The following is a 19,423-nucleotide window of genomic DNA, read 5'->3' as shown; positions in this document are numbered from 1 at the left end:
TCTTCTCCTATTCAAGAATATATTATCACAAAATGGAACCGCTACTAAAAACTTTTTTCAAGTATGATAAGAATACTCTAAATAGAATGTCAGATGAATAGAATAATTAAATGGGCCTATTTTCCAAGTACAATTATTAGGAATTATCAGCTTTCAAAGAATTATAGTAAAAGAGAATAACACAAATGCTATTACAAAATGGTAAGAGCGATATAATTGGGATAATAACAAAGATGATTTTGGCTGAAAGTGAGGTTGGCATAGTATCAGAGAACAGAGCAATTCCATCATAACCACATAGACTGTCCTTGGATAAGTTAACTGACATCCTCAAACTTCCTTTCTTTTTCCCCCCAGTGCTGGGATCTAACCTAGGGCCTTGTGAACATCAGGCAAATGATCTACAACTGCTCTATAACATCCCTACCCCTTTTTAAAATTTTATTTTGAGACAGGCTGGCCTCAACTTTGTGGTTCTCCTGCCTCAGTATCTGGGAGTGGATATATGCCACCTCAACTGGCTCCAAGCCTATTTCTTTTTCAATAGAGACAACTGTATCTGTCCTAGAAGCCTCCATGTGCTATTACACAGAGTAAATGAGATGATTCATAGAAAAAAACATCTTTTCCTTTATTTTCAGGTATCCTCATTGGTCTAGAACCAAAGAATTTGAATTCTAAATGGGGAGAGTCTTTCAATGTGACAAAAATGAGACTCAAAAGGGTTAAGTGACTATCTCATGGCTATGTGGCTGGTAAGTATGGGCAGAATTCAAATTCAGGGTTTTTTTTTAAATTGCAAATGTATTCTTTTAGATTTATAAAACAAATTCAGAGACTCTGTTTTACAAAATAATATACACTAAATTGTCAAACTGACTAATATATTTTAAAAATAAAATGAGGCACTAGTGCCATGCACAAGGCCTTGGGCTCACTCTCCATCACTGGGGGAAAAAGAAAATAATAGAGGCATATCAGTTTTTCCAGTACTATCTCCTCAGAAATATTCAACAGGTATTGACATATTCAACAGGTACAGACATAGCTCACTTTAGGAAAACACAAAGCTTTTGGAGTGCTCCCCACTTCCTCGAACAGAACCCCTTCCACAAAGGGAAGCACATGAAAAGTTACTGGTTTCACTACTTGATTCAAGTTGATGTGGCTCCAGAGTTCAGATTACAAAATTGGTTTAATGAATGAGTGAAGGTATGATACTTCAAAAGCCAAGAACAATAAAGTTTAGGTGACTGTTGAGCTACCATTTATATATATGCATTTATGGACACAAAGATAAAGAGCACAAAAGCAGCAATCCCTTGTTTCATTGGCCACTGCTGTTTTTACAGACTATTAACATTTACAGCCATGGACCCAAATCTCTCACATAGCAGCTCCACATTGTGCAACCCACTCTGTCTGACAGATGCCTTAGAATGCAGAATTGACCCAGTGCTTGAAGTCTGATATATACTGAGCAGCAGGCACTTCGACCCACTAAATGTTTTCAATATTACAGAGGATTACCCACTCATAAAGAAGAATGAAATGATGGCAATTGCCAGTAAATGGATGGAGCTAGAGAATATCATGCTAAATTGAAATAAGCCAGATTCAGAAAATCAAGGTCAAATGTTGTCTCCCACGCAGAAGCTAGAACAACATAAAGGGGAAAAAAGAAGGTGGGTATAGGATATTATAAAAACACAGGGAAGATCAGCAGAATAGAGACTGAGGACAAAGGAGGAGGGATGAGAATGGGGAGGAAATACAGAATCAATCTGACAAAATTAGGCTATGTGCATACATATATATTTCCATTTTATGTATACACAAAAATATACCATAGGGACTTTCACCTTTATATGCATCTACAAAAGCACTAATTAAAAATATATAAGAAAGTGGACAGTAAATCAGAAGAGTAAAAGAAGGAGAATAAGGGGAGGTGCTGAGGACTGAAATGGCGTAAAGTTCCATACATGTATGATTATATCAAAATGACCCCAACCATTATGTACAACTATAATGCATCAATTCAAAAAAAGCTGAGAAAACACTGATTTTCTTTAATTATGCCCTGTAACATTTGAACTTTTTTCAAATTTTAACTTTTATAATAAATCTCTAATCCAGTAAGCTATATTTCCCTTTGTGTGTGTGTGTGCATGTGTGTGCGCAAGCGGCTCGTGCACAGATTTCCAAAAGAATTGAGGTGTTTTTGTTTTGTTTTGTTTTTCTTTGGTACAGGGGATTAAACTCAGTGGCACTTATTCATTGAGCCATGTCCCCAGCTATTTTTGTTTTATTTTGAGACAGTTTGCTGAGTTGCTTAGGGCCTCGCGCTAAGTTGCTGAGGTTGGCTTTGAACTAGCAATCCTCCTGCCTCTTGAGCTGCTGGGATTATAGGTGTGAGCCACTACACCTTGTGAGAATTATTTACCATTTAGAAGCATCATGACCTCTTTTTTTTAAGTTTTATTTCTTTCTCTTCCTTAGTTGTGGATGGACCTTTATTTTATTTATATGTGGTCCTGAGAATTGAACACAGTGCCTCACACATGCTAGGAAAGTGCTTTTATCACCGAGTGATAGCCCAGCCCAGCCCAGCATCATGCCCGCTTAAAGATAATTTCTGTGCTTAAAGAAATAAAATATTTAACGATGAAAAAAGAAATTACAGGAGTAAAAAGTAAAATAGTTCTAATAAAAAAAAGAAGAATTATTATTTTCTTCTTCCTGGCTCCTACATTTCTTTAGATAAAACACGCAAGACAAATTTAAAGTTTGAGATGTAAATTATGTACAATATTGCTTTTTTGTGACAAAGAAAGGTCTCACAATTTTCTTTCTTTAGTTCAGTCACTCACTCCCCAACTGTTTACCAACCATATATGTGGCTATGAGATGCAGAAAACTTTTTATCAATTCAACTTGATATTGCTCCAAAACTCAGATTACAAAATTTGAATAAGCATATATAAAATAAATGCCAATATAATACACATTATGTCCCATCAGGTACTTGAATTTTAAAGTGAATTAAAAACTTCTAGTTTTAAACTTCCAGAATCAGGAATGTCCTATTACTATCTTTTCTTAGTATCACCTATTGTCAGCTCACCTGACATCATCTCCCCAACGTTTTACTCACTCATAAAACAGGTAGTGATAGCTTTTTGCCTATTTCTGAAGAGGGCAAATGATAGGCTGTGCACCATCAAAGTTAACAGGAGAGTCTGTTAACCTAGTCCAGGTGCCCTGCACTGACTGCACAGTGAACCCTGCTTTGCTTTCCTCCCTTGGCTTCTGGTTTGTCACCTTCAGTTTGTTGTGCTGCCACTCACAGGTGGGCACATCAAATGATGCTCCATCATACTGAGGGCTAAAAACAGGAATGCTGAATAGCAGAAACCTTCATTGGCTTTGTAGTAAAGGGGAAATATTTACAAATCTACAAATTATCACTCTAAAAATTTACTAAAATATTCATTTTTCAACTTACCTGTAAAAAGAAAGAAGATCAAAACCATTATCATGGTATAACCGAAGTACAGAATTGTACTTGCTGTTCCTGTGATTTGCAGTTTTGAAAAGAAATAGTGTATTGCATATATTAAGAAATAAACTGCAGTAAAGCCGCTGGTAAGGAATGAGCGCCATTGCCAATGATAATCCTAGGTAGAGAAGAAAAAAAAGATGGAGAGAAAGAACTGCTTTTCAACTATTAGATAACATATAGCTAAATAAATTACAAAGTGAATAGTTCAGTGAAATCCCCCAAAATCTAACTTTTGCCCTCAGTTTTCAGTCTGGCTCCTGCTGAACTTAGCTCACACTTTCCAGATCACTAACAGTGTTCAGAAGCACTCCATATTTGTCTTGGAGCAACCTAAAAACTACTAAAAATGAGTGGAAAAATATTACACAGTTTATGGATAATAAAGCATTAGGCTATATTTAAAAATTTGTGATCCCCAAGGAAGAGCAATCTATAAATCTTATTCACTTAAATGGTTCAAAATTAATAGTAATTAAAGTCCACATCAACTTTATATCAACTCCACATCAGGAAGATTAGTCTATTAGGGCATGGTTTAAATTCATGTCCACTTATCACTAACAATTTAAAACACGTAGGAGATTAAAACAGTTCTTTTTAGTTTTACATAAAGTAGTTTATAGCTTAGCAGATCTTTAAAAGATCTGGAAAATACTTCAAGATCTCTCTTACCATTTGGAATATATGAAAAATAATTCTATCTATTCATCCATGTATTTTACACCACTGGAGTGTCTCTCTCTAAGCTGCTGAGACTGGCTTTGAACTTGTGATTTTTCTGCCTTACTCTTCCAAATTGTTGGGATTATAGGTATGCACCACCATGCCCAGGGAAATAATGTATTATAAATAGCAATATATTATTAATATACTAAAATTATACAGATATTAAGAATATATTTTAAAAAGCAAATCATGATTAGAAAAATCCCAAAGAAGCTACACACACAAACACACACACACACACGCACACGCACAATCACCAAAGCTAATGAATGAATTTAGCAAAGTTTTAGCCTACAAGAGCTACACACGCAACTCAGCAGTGTGTGTATGTGTGCGTGCAGGTGCATTTGAATGTGATGCTGGGTATTGAACTGAGGGCCTTGCACATGCTATGCAAGCACTCTACTACTGAGCCACACCCTTATCCCAGTTGTTTTTTTATTTTTAATTTTTTAAATATTTATTTATTTTTTAGTTATAGGTGGGCACAATATCTTTATTTATTTTTTTAATTTTTATGTGGTGCTGAGGATTGAACCCAGTGCCTCACGCATGCTAGGCGAGTGCTCTACCACTGAGCCACAGCCCTAACGCCCCCAGTTGTTAAAAAAAATGTATATATCAGCAATGAACAATCCAAAGAGGACTTAAAAATACCTAGGAATAAATTTAACCAAGGAGATGAAAGATGTACATGCTGAAAATTATAAAATATTACCAAAAGAAATTACAAAAGACCTAAGTAAATGGAAAGATATCCCATGTTCATGAACTTGAAGACTCAATATTGTTAAATGGCAATATTCTTCAAAGTGATCTAGAGAGTCAATATAATCCTTCTCAACATCCAAAAATCTTTTTTGCAGAAATGGAAAAGCTGATTCTCAAATTTCATATGCAATTGCAAGAGGCCCTGAACAGCCAATAATATATCTCTATTTCAAAGCTTACTAAAAAAAGCTATGGCAATCAAAATAGGGTGGGGGTGCTGGAGCTGTGGTTCAGGGGTAGAGCACTTGCCTGGCATGTGTGAGGCCCTGGGTTTGATCCTCAGCACCACATATAAATAAATAAAATAAAAGATCCACTGACAACTAAAAAATATCTTTAAAAAAATTAGTGTGGAACTAGTATAAGGACAGCATACAGATGAATGGAATAGAATTAAGAATGCAGAAATAAACCCATATATCTATGGCCAGTTGATTTTCAACAAGGTAGCTAAGACCATTCAACAAGGAAAGAATAGTTTTGTTTTTTTTTTAAAGACAGAGAGAGAGAAATTTTTAATATTTATTTTTTAGTTTTCAGCAGACACAACATCTTTGTTTGTATGTGGTGCTGAGGATTGAACCCGGGCCGCATGCATGCCAGGTGAGCGCGCTACCGCTTGAGCCACATCCCCAGCCCAGGAAAGAATAGTTTATTCAACAAATAGTGCTGGAGAATTGGACATCCACATGCAAAAGAATGAAGTTGTACTCTGACTCCAGGCTATATACATATCAACTCAAAAAGAATCACTGACCTGAATATATTAACTAATATTATAAAACTTAGAAGAAAATATAGGAGTAAATCTTTATAACGTTAAATTTTACCATGAATTCTTAGATATTTATGACACCAAAAACATGAGCAACAAGAAAAAATTAGATAAATTATATATCAACAAAATTTAATCTTGAAAGTAAAAAATATAACCTACAGAATTAAAGGAAATATCTGCAAATCATATATCTGACAAAGATCTAGCATATAGAGTACAACAAGAAAACTGACCTAATTTAAAAATGGGCAAAGGACTTGAAAAGGAATTTCTCCAAAGAAGATATACAGATGGCTAACTTAAGCAAGAAAAGATGCTTAACATCATTAGTCACTGAGAAATGCATATCAAAATGAGATATCATTTCAAACCCATTAGGACACCTATAATACAAAAAAGTTTGAATGTCCATCAATGGATGAATATGTACACGGATATTATACTCATACAATGGAATATTATTCAATTATAAAAAGAAATGAAATACTAAAATATGTTATAATATGGATGAACCATGAAAACATTCTAAGTGAGAGAAACCAGGCATAAAAGGCTGCAATATTGAATAACCCCAGAATACTTATACCATTTGTCTCTAAATACAGAAAGCAATGCCGTTACCAGGGTCTGGGGGAAGAGGAAAATGGTAACAGCTTGATAAATTTTTTTTTTTTTTTTCCTGTGTTTGGGGAGGATATGAAAATATTTTGGAACCAGACAAAGGTGGTGGTTGCACAACATTATAAATGTACTTATGTGTCAGTGAATCATTCATTTTAAAATGGCTCATTTTATGTTATGTGAATTGAACCTCAATTTACAAAACAAATTTCAGTTTAACAGATTTTATCTCTTGTATAGAAAATAATCATAAAAGAATGGATTTAACAATTTGAATCTTTAAAAACCAATGCTACACCCCGCTACTCAAGAGGCTGAGGTAAGAGGATCACAAGTTTAAGGCCAGCCTTGGCAACTTGGTGAAATCCTTTCTCAAATAATAAAGGGCTGAGGATGCAGTTCAGTAGTAGTATATTCCCTGGGCTCAATCCTCAGCACTAACGGGGGAAAAAAAAATCTACCTATTAAAAGAATGCCATCATTTTGGTGTTGCCATGAATATAACTCATTAACATGCAATCACTGAAACTTTGTAATGAATTTTCCACCTGAAAATTTTTACTCAATTTTCAGAATTTAGAAACATCTATATTAAAAGAATATTTTTAAGACAGACAGCTACAAAACTCAACAGTGAAAATTTAGTATGTCACAATATTCTCAGCAAATTAGCATTCTAAAATCTCTAACGATAAGCTTTAAATAAATGTATTAAACTGGGATATAATCTTAACTCAGTCATAAAGAGGGTTACATTTTATTTAGGAAACTAGGTCTATCATAATAAACACATATCTACAAAAATTATATCAATTAACCTTACTCACACTGCAACAGGCCAAGTTACAAATTCTATGAATTAATAGGTGAATATCTGTAATACATACCTCAGCACATAGGTGGAAATAGCAAAGTAGTATAGTTGCTTCAGAACATGTAATAACCAAAATGATAAACACCAGAAACAGGAAGCCAAACATGTAATACATCTGGTGTGACCTACAATCAAACAAGATTTGATGAATTATAAATATGTTCTTTGACACAATAAATTACAAAATCTTTTTTTTTTTTTTAAACTGAAGGTTTGCTTTTTGTCCCAATTAACCCAACAAGACAAATTTTCATCAGTTTAGATGATGAAGGGTTGGAATGGGGTAGGGGGAAGAAGGATATAGCAATGTCCTTGGACATTACCCTCTTATTCAGACAGAAACTAAAACTTCTTTGCGTTTAAGTATGGTTAGTCTACTGGCTTTCAGAGGAGTCAAGACATATTTAATGGAAAATTAATGGAAAGGCAGAGTCAAACTAGGAAAACCTTATATGATAAAAATGTGGTTTGGACATGAGGTGTCCCCCCAAAAGCTCCTGTGTTAATGCTGGAATGTTTGGAGGTGAAATGATTGGACTGTGAGAGCTGTAACCTGATCAGTCCATCCTAGTTTGAATGTACTGACTGGGTGGTAACTGTAGGAGGTGGGTCACTGAGGGCATTCCCTGGAAGGTGAGCCTCTTTCCTATGGTCCCTTCCTCTTCTCTTTCTCTACTTCTGAGCCTGGGCAGCTTTCCTCCATTGGGCCCTTCCCCATGATATGCTGCCTGACCCTGGGCCCAGAGTGATGGAGTCAGCCATCTATGAACCTCTGAAACCATGAACCCCAAATAAACTTTTCCTCTTTTAACCTGTTCTTGTTAGGTATTTTGGTCACAGCAATGACAAACTAATTAAAACAGCTTCTAATCACATGATAAAATCTATTGAATTAGGAAAATTACTATAATAATCAGGAAAGAAAGATGTTCTAATCACCGAAAAGCTCAAATTTAGCTTTATTTTATGGTATCTCAAATCTTGGTACTTTCTGCAACATGTTGATGTGATAAAATAATGGTCATAATACACACTATATCAGAGTGGCTCAAAATCACAATGACAAGTTTCCTATGGGAATAACAGATCAGAGAATGAAGGCATCTGGGTAGTGGAAAGGATCTGGAGGTCATGTAGGTTAACCCGTTTCTATCCCTTCCAACAAGCACTCAAAGAATTCTCTTTTGGAGTAGTACAGATTAGTCTGGAGATTAGTAATAAGTACATGGGTTTGGAGAGACTTCGGTCAAATTTCTGTCACATGGCAATTGTGTGGTATAATCGCTCAACCAGCAAACTCTCATTTTCATCTCTGTAAAATGGAGATATCTACCTCATACAATTCTGAAAATTAAGTCATAAGAATTAAATATTAAGCATTAACAACCCTTCAATTAATATTAGCTATTATCATTATTCTTTTTCCACAGTAAAGAAAATAATCTTTGGCTCTTAAGATGTTTGCTTATTTGAGAACTTCTTACGTAAATTTAGAAGATACAAATAGTAATCCATTTAAACAAACAAAATGCATTACACATAATGGTAATGAAAACAGTAAGAGTTTGTCCTTGGCTTACCAAATACTATTCAGAATGAAGAAGAGCTGTATAAAAATACAGCCAAAGGGCAAAATTCCTCCCATGATAATACCAGGTAAGGGCTTTGTGTAGAAGGACTGTTCAGGAATCTGACGTGGAATCTGATTGGTTCGAACTGGGTGTTCAATGGCCTTCAGTAAAAGAAGAAAAGATTCGTAATTGCATATCTATTTTTAAAATTCTTCTCCATATATAATGATCTGCCTTTTTCTCAGCTTCCATGCTGACACTAATAGCAGTATAATGAAAGTCTACTTAAGCCATCAAACTGAAATTTGTATTTAAAAACAATGAACCATACACTAACAGATACAATACTCAGTCGTGCCCTGGAACAGGTCAACACTGTTTCCAGCAGTTATCTAGAGTGATGGCTTTAGAAAAAGTTAAGAAATACACAGGAGAGAATAAAGTACTTAGAAAATGATAGTCAATGAAAAGGTAGAATTAGGTTTTACATTTTAATTATAAATTTACTGTTAAAAAAATCAGCAGGTTCTGAAATTTTTATCAATTTTTAAAAAATTTAGGTGGGTAATGACATTTTTATTAAAATTATTAAATTTTACTAAGCATTAAGAACATGAGGAAGACAATAAAAGGCCATATGAAACTTTATGACCATAAGGTGTTGATAATGTTCTCAATTGTGCCCTCTCCCAACCATTTTTTATTTACTTTTTTCTTTTTTTGGTACTGGAGATTGAACTCAGGGGGACTTTATTATGGAGCTACATTCCTAATTTTTTAAAAATTTTGTTTTGAGACAGAGTTTCAATAAGTTGTCCAGTCTAGCCTCTAACCTGTGATCTTTCTATCTCAGCCTCCCAAGTAGTTGGGATTATAGGCATGCATGACCCTGCCTAGCAAAACTTGATATTTTCATTGAAATATTATTCTACATGTAGTCACACATGTAGATGGGCAGATACTCATATCATTCTTCAATATGTATGCTTTTAAACTTTTAACCAGCATAGTTTTAGAATTTTAAGTATTTATTTAATCTACATAATTAAATTCAAATAGTTTACTATTTATGATATACAGATTTTAAATCACAAAGAATTGAAAAATCTCTTAAAACCTGTATGATGGGTGCAGTAGAGACTATGAAGCCATGATGGTCTTGGCTATACCCCCTCATAAAGTGTACTATGATATGTTCTTTATTTCTTTGCAGTGCTGGGGATTGAACCCAAGGCCTCATGCGTGCTAGACAAATGCTCTACCACTGACCTATATCCTCATTCCCTATCATATGTTATTTCTTTTAATCTTATAGACTTGATATTTTTGGGGAACAACAGGGATAGTGAAGCAGGAAATAGAGGAAAGATAATGATGGGACAGAATAAAATCTTATTTTTTTCTAGCCTGGATGGGGGAGGAGGCAGCAGGAGTAAGACAGGCAAATGGAAGGAAGGGAAAGAGGAAAAGGAAGAAAAGATCAAGCCTTGACTATAATATTGCTTAAAGTCAAATATTTGCAGGTAAGCATATAAAATTTATGTAAAATTTCAAAGCCATATATCAAAATAAAGTTCTAATCTTGCTTTGTAGTCACTTTTCTTTTTTTAACTGATTTTTTAAAAAAATAAATGACAGCGGAATGCATTACAATTCTTATTACACATATACAGCACAATTTTTCACATATCTGGTTGTATATAAAGTTTGTTGACACAAATTTGTGTCTTCATACATGTACTTTGGATAATGATGTTTATTATATTCCACCATCCTTGCTAACCCCTGCCTCCTCCCTTTCCCTCCCACTTCTCTGCCCTATCTAGAGTTTGTCTATTCCTCCATAGAGTCACTTTTCTTATAGCTTCACTTTCTAACCCATAATCTTTGCTTACTTAGTTAAGTACTGTGCACTAGCAACACTTACTGCTTAGGAAAAAGTGCACATACCTTTAGGTTTAAAAAAAAAAAAAGGTAAAAAATATATTTAACAAAAATTCAATGTTTTCATTAGTTTATATCAGCATCTTTTCTAATTAGTCTATAGTAGTTTCCATTTACTCAAACAAACAAATAAAAACTTTGAAATCCCATAAAACCTCCCTAGCCCATTCTTTTCTTTTTAGTACTGGGGATTAAAACCAGGGGTGCTTAACCAATAAGCCAAATCCCCAGCCCCTTTTTAAAATTTTATTTAGAGACAGGGTTTCAATGAGTTGCTTAGTGCCTCACTTTTGCTGAGGCTGACTTTGAACTCGCGATCCTCCTGTCTCAGCCTCCTAGCTGCTGGCCCATTCTTAATATTAGTATTTTAAGAATTTTCTATGAAATCCAGATACCACAGAACAAATGTATATATCTTTTAGACATTTTTATGATCTCTTTAAAGGTGGCATATGGTAATTCCCACAGCTGAAAATCACTTGAGTAAATTAGCAACTATAAAACTTACATTCTTTTTAAAACCAAAGTATGCACCAATAAATGTCAGAGGTACAGATATGCAGAACCAAAGGGCCAATATTGCAACAAGTGTGCCAAAAGGAATGGCTGCTGAAGATCCTTCTCCCCAGAGGATTAGATTCATTATAAAGAAGTCAGCAAACACGATCCTGAAAGACACAACAGGCTTCTGGGTAGAACCTGAGTTAGAAGCAAAATGAAGTAGTAACAATAGTATATAATTAATATTGCAACTTCTGTGTTTCTAGGATGTATACAAAGAAGGCAGTTGTTGATTCACAGGATATGTGAATTAAAAGTTTTATTAGAAACTGCAAAATTGTTCTTCTCCTTGGTTTTGCCTAATTTAGACCCTTATTAGCAGCTTACAAAAGTTACCTATTTACATGTTTTCATCACACTTTGAAATGCTGTTTTAACTTGTATTTCCTATAGACAACTATCTGGGTTTGTTGGCCTTTTAGGTTTTACCTTCTGTGACCTGCTAGTTACATTTACTGCTCATTTTTCACTTGGGTTGCCTGTAGTTTACAAAGTTATATATATGAGTTATTTCTATACTCCACTTACTAATCCCTCATTAAACACCCGTCTCTCAGTCTGCAGCTTTTTCTGAATCTAAACATCTGAGTATATAAATCAGTTCTATTTACACTACTCAGTGTTGTTTATTTTGTTTTGTTTTAGTGCTGAGGGCTTCACATATGCTAATAAGCATGTGCACAATCGCTGCACTATCCCCAGCACTACATAATTTTTAAACACTTTTTCCTTTATCCTTTATATTCCTTATTTAAGAGAACAGTCTTCCCTAACTGGAGATGATGAAGATATTCTTCTTCTTCTTCTTTTTTTTTTTTGGTACTGGGAATTGAATTCAGGGGCATTCAACCACTGAGCCACATCCCCAGCCCTATTTTGTATTTTATTTCGAGACAGGGTCTCACCGAGTTGCTCAGCGCCTCACTGTTGCCGAGGTTCACTTTGAACTAGCGATCCTCCTGTCTCGGCCTCCACAGCTGCTGGGATTACAAGTGTGCACTACCATGCCCGGCATGAAGATACTCTAGTATATTTTTGTTCAATAGTTCTGCCTGTTAGGTTTAGATTTTAACTTACCAAAACTTTATTCTGTGTGTGCAATATAAAAACAGGCATTTGGGGGCTGGGGATGTGGCTCAAGCAGTAGCGCACTCGCCTGGCATGCGTGGGGCGCTGGGTTTGATCCTCAGTACCATATAAAAATAAAAAATAAAGATGTTGTGTCCACCGAAAACTAAAAAATAAATATTAAAAAAATTCTCTCTTAAAAACAAAACAAAACAAACAAACAGGCATTTCCTCCCTTCAGATGAGTTGTCCAGCATTATGTAAGTTCTTCTAGTTTGTGATGCCATGTCTAGCATGCTTTAAGTGGATATGTTAAAAGTAAATTATTGTAAAACTCACTTACCCAGGACAAAGAAATGATGTCAACAAAACATTTGTTTTCCACTTCTCGCCTCCAAAGGCTATAGAAGAAAACAAAAGAGGTATACAGACTTTTATTCTTTAAAAGAAGCCAAATACCCATACTCCCAAGTCTGACAATTGCCAAACTGTCAGCAGCACTAGCTGCTCATGCTTAGAAAATGATCCCAGCCAAAACGCCATGATGGCCCTTAACAAATGATCCAGATCCCAGAGGCATGGCACAGGACATCCTGCTCTAGAGACTTTTGCTGCAGCATCAAATAAATCTGGTATGAAAGGAAAGTCATCCAGATCAGTTCTTCTTTAAATTTTTATTAACCTCAAAACAAAACAACCCCCTTAAATCCTAAGTCAGTATTAATTAATGGGGATGGGGACAGAAAGGAAACACTGGAGAAATCCTTGTTTTCAGAAACCAGGAACCTTCCAGTATGACATGCAACCCCTGTAACTCTCCACAGCAGGTCTGACTCGTCAGAGTTCCTCTAGCACTGTGATTTCTAATAGGGGTTGGGGAGGTGAGAGTGTCAGATCAGGTGATTGAGAAGAGAAAAAGGGTCTTTTGACAGATTGTTTATAAACTTTCTTTGTTCCCCTTCTTCAATTTTTTTCCTCTTAAAAAAAAAAAAATCAAACACTGAAATGCGTAGAGGGAAAAAAGAAAGTACTCCTCTGCTCCCAGTTTAAAAGTCAGAGATAAAATTGATTCAAATTAGAATTGTTTTGATTTAAAAAAAAATTAGCATTGTTTATAAGAAAGTTTAAATATCACCTATCCTAAAAATATGATAAAATTATTTACCTTCAAATACATTCATATATAATAAATCATCTATATATGATATGAATTCACAGTGTTACTGACAAATTTGTGAAATTATTATTTCTGGGCTTACAACAACTTTGACATTCAGGTAGTATGTTTTAAACATTAGAAATAATTCTATAAAATGAAGTATTTCTTCTGATGAGGCCACAAGACAGCATCTTCCAGTAATGTTCTGCCTGATTAACATGCTACTTCATCTGAGTAGGGAGAGCTGAAGGATGGAACAGCATCAGCAGGAGGGCACCTGGGGAGCAGAGAGGTGTGGATGGGAAGGCAGGCGTGAAGGTGTACAGCAGGCTGAGAAACTGGCAGAAAGTTAGTGCAGCTGAAATTGTGAGAAAGGGAGTTATGGCAAAAAATAAGGCAGTAGGGGTCTTATTGTATCTCATATGTGTTCAGATTTATATAACCACCCTAATCCTATGTTCTTTGCTAAAGGGCAAAAGAAAAAAATAACTTGATAAAATCTGCAGAATTAAAACACACACATATAAACAGAACTTTACCTACTCAGAGAGAACTGTTCCTGGCAGTCAGGTTTATATTTCTACTTGAGGCTGTAATTCGCCAACTTTACCTTAAGGTCACCTATGTAACCCTACTATATTTTACCTCGAATCTTTTTCCTATCAAAGATCCTATCAAAGAACCTATTTCCTATCAAAGATCCAATAAATACTAGACTACTGATAAGGGCTTCAGTATTCTATGTAGTGCCAACTCACACTCTGATCCTGCCAAGCTGCTTTCTAGGCCACCCAATCCTATCTCAGTCTTGCTCTGTAGCCTTGACCTTTTTGTGTGTGTGCGGTGCTGGGGACTAAACCCAGGGCCTTGTACATAAGAGGCAAGCACTCAATCAACTGAGCTGTATCCCCAGCCCCTACCTTGACCTTTTTTTTATGCTGGCCTTTGCTTTACTTCTGAAAGCAAGAATACAGGAGATCACAACTAATGATATTATAAAAAGAACCTACTTCAGGGATATCTAAAATAGATCTTTGTCTACTTTAAATACTACTTTAAATATAATGAATATAAATAAACTTATTTAAGCATTAAGTCAATAAGACTTCATATATTTATGAAAAAGTAAATCTAGATACATTATTTTAGTTAAGAAATCCATGACACTCAGGGCTGGGAATACAGCTCTTTGACACAGTGCTTACCTAGCATGCTCAAGGCTCTCAGTTCAATCCCCAGCCCCACACAGAAATACAAAAAAAGATAAAGAAATCAGTGATATTCATTTGTATACTTTCTTCCTTTGTTAGTTTCCAAATCTAAGTTGTATATGAGCTCAATCTGCTAAACCAAAGTTTAAGAGAAAAAAGGAGGGGGATGATGGATAAGCAGCATCCAAACTTGCATATTTCACCATCTAAGCATTCTTACATAAATCTAGGCAAAGTCATTCACATAACAAAAGAAATCACCAACCAGGCTTCTTTCACCTAAGGAGGGACACCTGTAATACCTACTGTTTACAGAGCACCACCTATCTGAAAGTCAGGCTCAGACCCCTTGCTGTGGCAGATTAGATTCCTGATCTGAAAACCAGACACAGTGGCTTTTACTTACACTTATAGAATCTGGCAGCAACATAGCCTGCAGGAGTGCCCAGCAACACCCACAAGACCACAGCACATGTCATCAGTGCTCCTCGGTTGGCAGGGGACAAAAATCCCAGGCAAGCAAAAACTAAAAAATAAATCATAAAAGTTATGTTATTCCTTTGTTTTCTTTGCTGTGAAATGACAGAAGAACCCTCTCACATTTTAAACAACAAAACAAATACAATTTTAGGAAAAACATATACTAGCTTACTATGCAGCTTTACCAAACCCTAGTAATATTTAAAGTACTCTATTAATATGGTCAGACAGAAGTCAAATTCCACTTCAGAAGTTCCTTAAGATCCTATCTTTCCCATGGTCAGGGGAGGCTGCCAGAGGCTCCAAAGTATTTTCGCCTCTTCTCAGATTCAAATATGGTCTTTAAAATTAATATGAATAAAAATATTTCCACTTTTGTTTCACTTAAAAATACTAGGTTGGGCTGGGGATGTGGCTCACGCGGGAGCGCGCTCGCCTGGCATGTGTGCGGCCCGGGTCCGATCCTCAGCACCACATACAAAGATGTTGTGTCCGCCGAAAACTAAAAAAAAATAAATAAATATTACAATTCTCTCTCTCTCTCTCAAAAAATATTAGGTCCTCTGGGATAAAAAATATTTAAGGAATGTATAACACTGAAACATAAGAGATAATGGAATATAATCAGAGTGAAATAAAGAGGAAAAGATTTTGTAGTACCATTAACTTCTTGAAAACAACTTACTGAAGGAAAACAAATTACTCAGGAAAATTGTGGCCCCTACCCTTATTGGTTGTTAGCTTTGCTTCCTCTTCCCTATATAACCCTTCCTACTAATTAAAATAAAAATCTTATATTCATAGATTCCCAGCTTTAAATATGCAAGTTTGGATGCTGCTTATCCATCATCCCCCCCCTCCTTTTTTCCCTTAAACTTTGGTTTAGCAGATTGAGCTCATATACAACTTAGATTTGGAAACTAAACTTGGAAGTCGTGATGTACTCATAATTTCAAGGCCAATAAAATAATGTCAAGAAGTTTTAAATGGCTTTCTAATCCCAGCAGCAAGAAAATCCTGCTTCCCCAAAATGTGCATGCCCAAGCACATATGTGACAAAGTACACATACCTTCTGACTGGTACCCAGAGGAAGCAGAGCAGGGCAGCTTTAAAGACCTGCCAGGATTACAAATAAATCCTGGCACTCCAGGTCTGAAGAATGGACTGTCCTTGAGCAAAGTTGGTGTTAGAGGACTTAAGAAAAATGATTCCTGTCACTTCTTGTTCTGGGCTCTTTGAAACTTCCCTTCTTCATACTTCCTAGCTGCCCCAGCAAGGACCAGAAGGTATGGTGGTAGAAGGCAGCTTCTGATAAAATTTTAAAGCAAAATCTTATCTCCAAGAGTCAGTTCTGGCTGTCTATCTTGGCTCTCTGGCATCTGGTGCCTTTTTTTTTTTTTTTTTTAAATATTTATTTTTCAGTTTTTGGTGGACACAACATCTTTATTTTTTATTTTTATGTGGTGCTGAGGATCGAACCCAGCGCCTCGCGTATGCCAGGCGAGCGCGTTACCGCTTGAGCCACATTCCCAGCCCATCTGGTACCTTCTTGCTATCCTCTGGCCACCCAGACCTACCCTCCTCACTCTTTTGCTTTCTACAAATTCTAGCCCTATCTAAACTGCATCTCCTTAAGTTGTGAGTAGATTTTTAAAATATGTTCTAATTTTTAAATTGAACAAGAAGGTCTGAATCTGTGGCTCCCAAATTTGCTCAAGTGCCATTTGGAAGTGACAATCCTTTCTATTAATTCCATTATAAAAAACTAGAAGAATTTTACTAACAGAAAATGACTATAGTAATCCATACTTAATATGTTATCAAACATAAGAAAAATGTCACTAAAAAGAAAAGGTCAGCTGGTTGAATTCTTAGAGCAATAATTCCTCATCAGTAGCAAGTATCAATAAAAGAAAATATGGAGAAACACAGAAAATTCAAAACTTCAATTCATTAGGTAAACTGGAAGAACTTGGAATTATTTTACTTATTTTTTTGCTTGAACCCAAGGGCACTCTGCCACTGAGCTACATCCTCAGCTCTTTTTATTTTTTGAAACAGGGTCTCACTAAGTTGTTAAGAATCTGGCTAAATTATAATCCTCTTGCTAGAATTTTTGAGATTACAGGCATGTGTCACCAGACCTAGCTAAGAACCTGGAATTAATGTATCCCCAGAATCCCTTTTGTGGTTGATTAATACCTCTAAAGGAGTCTAGTTAAAAAAAGAAAAGAAAAAAGACTGTTCTAATCGACAAAAATTTAACAATTTCTCCACATGTTCAGTGGTACACAAAGGAGATGCATTTCATAAGACCTTTCCTGAACACTACTAGGGAAAAAAGTTCTCCCTAAGAGTTAGCCTTTGAACACAGGTAACCTGTCCCTAAGGCACTCAGAGCCAAAGCACATAAATTTTTATAAAAATATATTATTTTAGTTATAAATGGACAGAATACCTTTAGTTTATTTACTTTTATGTGGTGCTGAGGATGGAACCCAGTGCCTCACACATACTAGGCAAGCTCTCTACCACTGAGCTACAACCCCAGCATCAAGCACATAGATTTTGAGAGTCAAAAGAACTAGAACAATCTAGCCTAGTAACTTTACTTAGGAAAACTGGTTTCCAAATAACTATTTAGAAAAGATATTTTCTACTTTTTAATTTTCACTTAACACTTACACAAAGTCACAAAAGTCATAATTAAAATCTGTGTCCCAGATCCTAGAAAGACTGACAGAAGCATTCCTTTTCTTGGAGGACGAAATATATCACCATGAACCAGTTTCCAGCCAAATTCTTCCTGGGCATCCTCCTAAAAAGGGAATGAAATCAGTTCAGTATGTCATACGGAATCACCTGGACTACGCAGTTTATTCACTATTAAATATGCCCTAATAAAAAAAAATTTTTAATTTATAGATGTTAACATTTCATTTCAGTTTTGAAGATTAGAGCTTGACTTGTGGAATTTTATATGGTTTTCTTGTTTCTAAAAGGAACACTGTATATTAAAGTCTATAAATAGTTATTGAGAAACTTTACAAAGAATATGTGATTCCTTCCTAACTACCCTAAATCAAGCTTTGTGATTCACCTTCACTTAACTTTTGATTACGTTCTATCCTTTTCAACCCATATTTATCTCCAAAATGAGCAAATGGCATTAGTCCCCTTGTACTACAGTTGTTTTACTAACTAGTACAGTAAGTTTGGTTGTAAACATACCAATAAGCCTGTGCTGCCAGCATGCTGACCTCCAGACACACAAACACACTGCTACCAACAGCTCTACTTGGTGTCTTAATAGAAATCTCAAAACAGAATTATCCACACCTGAAATGATTCTCGCTCCATAAGTTTCTCTTTCTGTAGTCTCTGTTTCAGTAGATTAAAACTATCCTTCCAGCTGCTCAAATTCCAAAATCTGGAGTGACTCGAGTGTCTCCTTTTATCATACTTCCCATACAACTCTTAACAAATCCTAAAGTTCTACCACCAAAATATATCCACATGGCCCCCGCTTCTCTCTCTTGTGGCTTAAGTTATCAAATCTTACCGGTATAATTGTTTTGTTTCTGCCCTTGTCTCCATTCAGTTAATCCTCAATACAGGAGCCAAAGGGATCCTTATAGCCAACCAGAAAACTGGGGTAATTCACTGACCTATCTCTGACGTCTATACTCTCCACTTCAACATTCAACCAGTTAATCAGCTCCAACTACTTCCTAAACACTGTCTACTTCCCTGACCTCTTGGATTCTATAATGGCCTCCTGTCTGATCTCTGCCCTGCTCCAAACCATTCTCCACATAACATTCAAATTTTCCCAAAACATAAATTTGTCCATGTCACTTCTGTTTCAAATTCAACAGCTTCTTTTTTTTATTTATATTTTATTTTTCAGTTGTAGTTGGACACAATACCTTTATTTTATTTACTTATTTTTATGTGGTGCTGAGGATCGAACCCAGGGTCTTGCATGTGCTAGACAAGTGCTCTACCGCTGAGCCACAACCCCAGTCCTCAATAGCTTCTTAATGACCTTCAGACTATACAACTTACAAATCCTTCAAAATCTGGCCCCTGC

At 35.7% G+C, this 19,423-nt stretch overlaps 1 protein-coding gene across 1 annotated transcript in view; it reads right to left on the bottom strand.

Moving 5' to 3' along the window:
• The window catches only part of Tm9sf2 (transmembrane 9 superfamily member 2), a 58,470-nt gene that overhangs the window by 991 nt on the left and 38,056 nt on the right, over positions 1-19,423 (bottom strand). Inside the window, exons 10-16 of the mRNA XM_027938852.2 lie at positions 18,016-18,148; positions 15,256-15,375; positions 12,823-12,880; positions 11,359-11,518; positions 8,916-9,067; positions 7,349-7,460; positions 3,509-3,680 (exon numbers count right to left, since the gene is read on the bottom strand). Coding sequence (XP_027794653.1) covers positions 3,509-3,680; positions 7,349-7,460; positions 8,916-9,067; positions 11,359-11,518; positions 12,823-12,880; positions 15,256-15,375; positions 18,016-18,148 — 907 coding nt within the window. The remainder of the gene's footprint in view (positions 1-3,508; positions 3,681-7,348; positions 7,461-8,915; positions 9,068-11,358; positions 11,519-12,822; positions 12,881-15,255; positions 15,376-18,015; positions 18,149-19,423) is intronic.

Source organism: Marmota flaviventris, chromosome 4 (assembly GCF_047511675.1).
Source record: "Marmota flaviventris isolate mMarFla1 chromosome 4, mMarFla1.hap1, whole genome shotgun sequence".
NCBI classification, from domain to species: Eukaryota; Metazoa; Chordata; class Mammalia; order Rodentia; family Sciuridae; genus Marmota; species Marmota flaviventris.
Note: the sequence above shows the minus strand (reverse complement) of the source record. Positions and strands in the feature narration are given on the sequence as shown.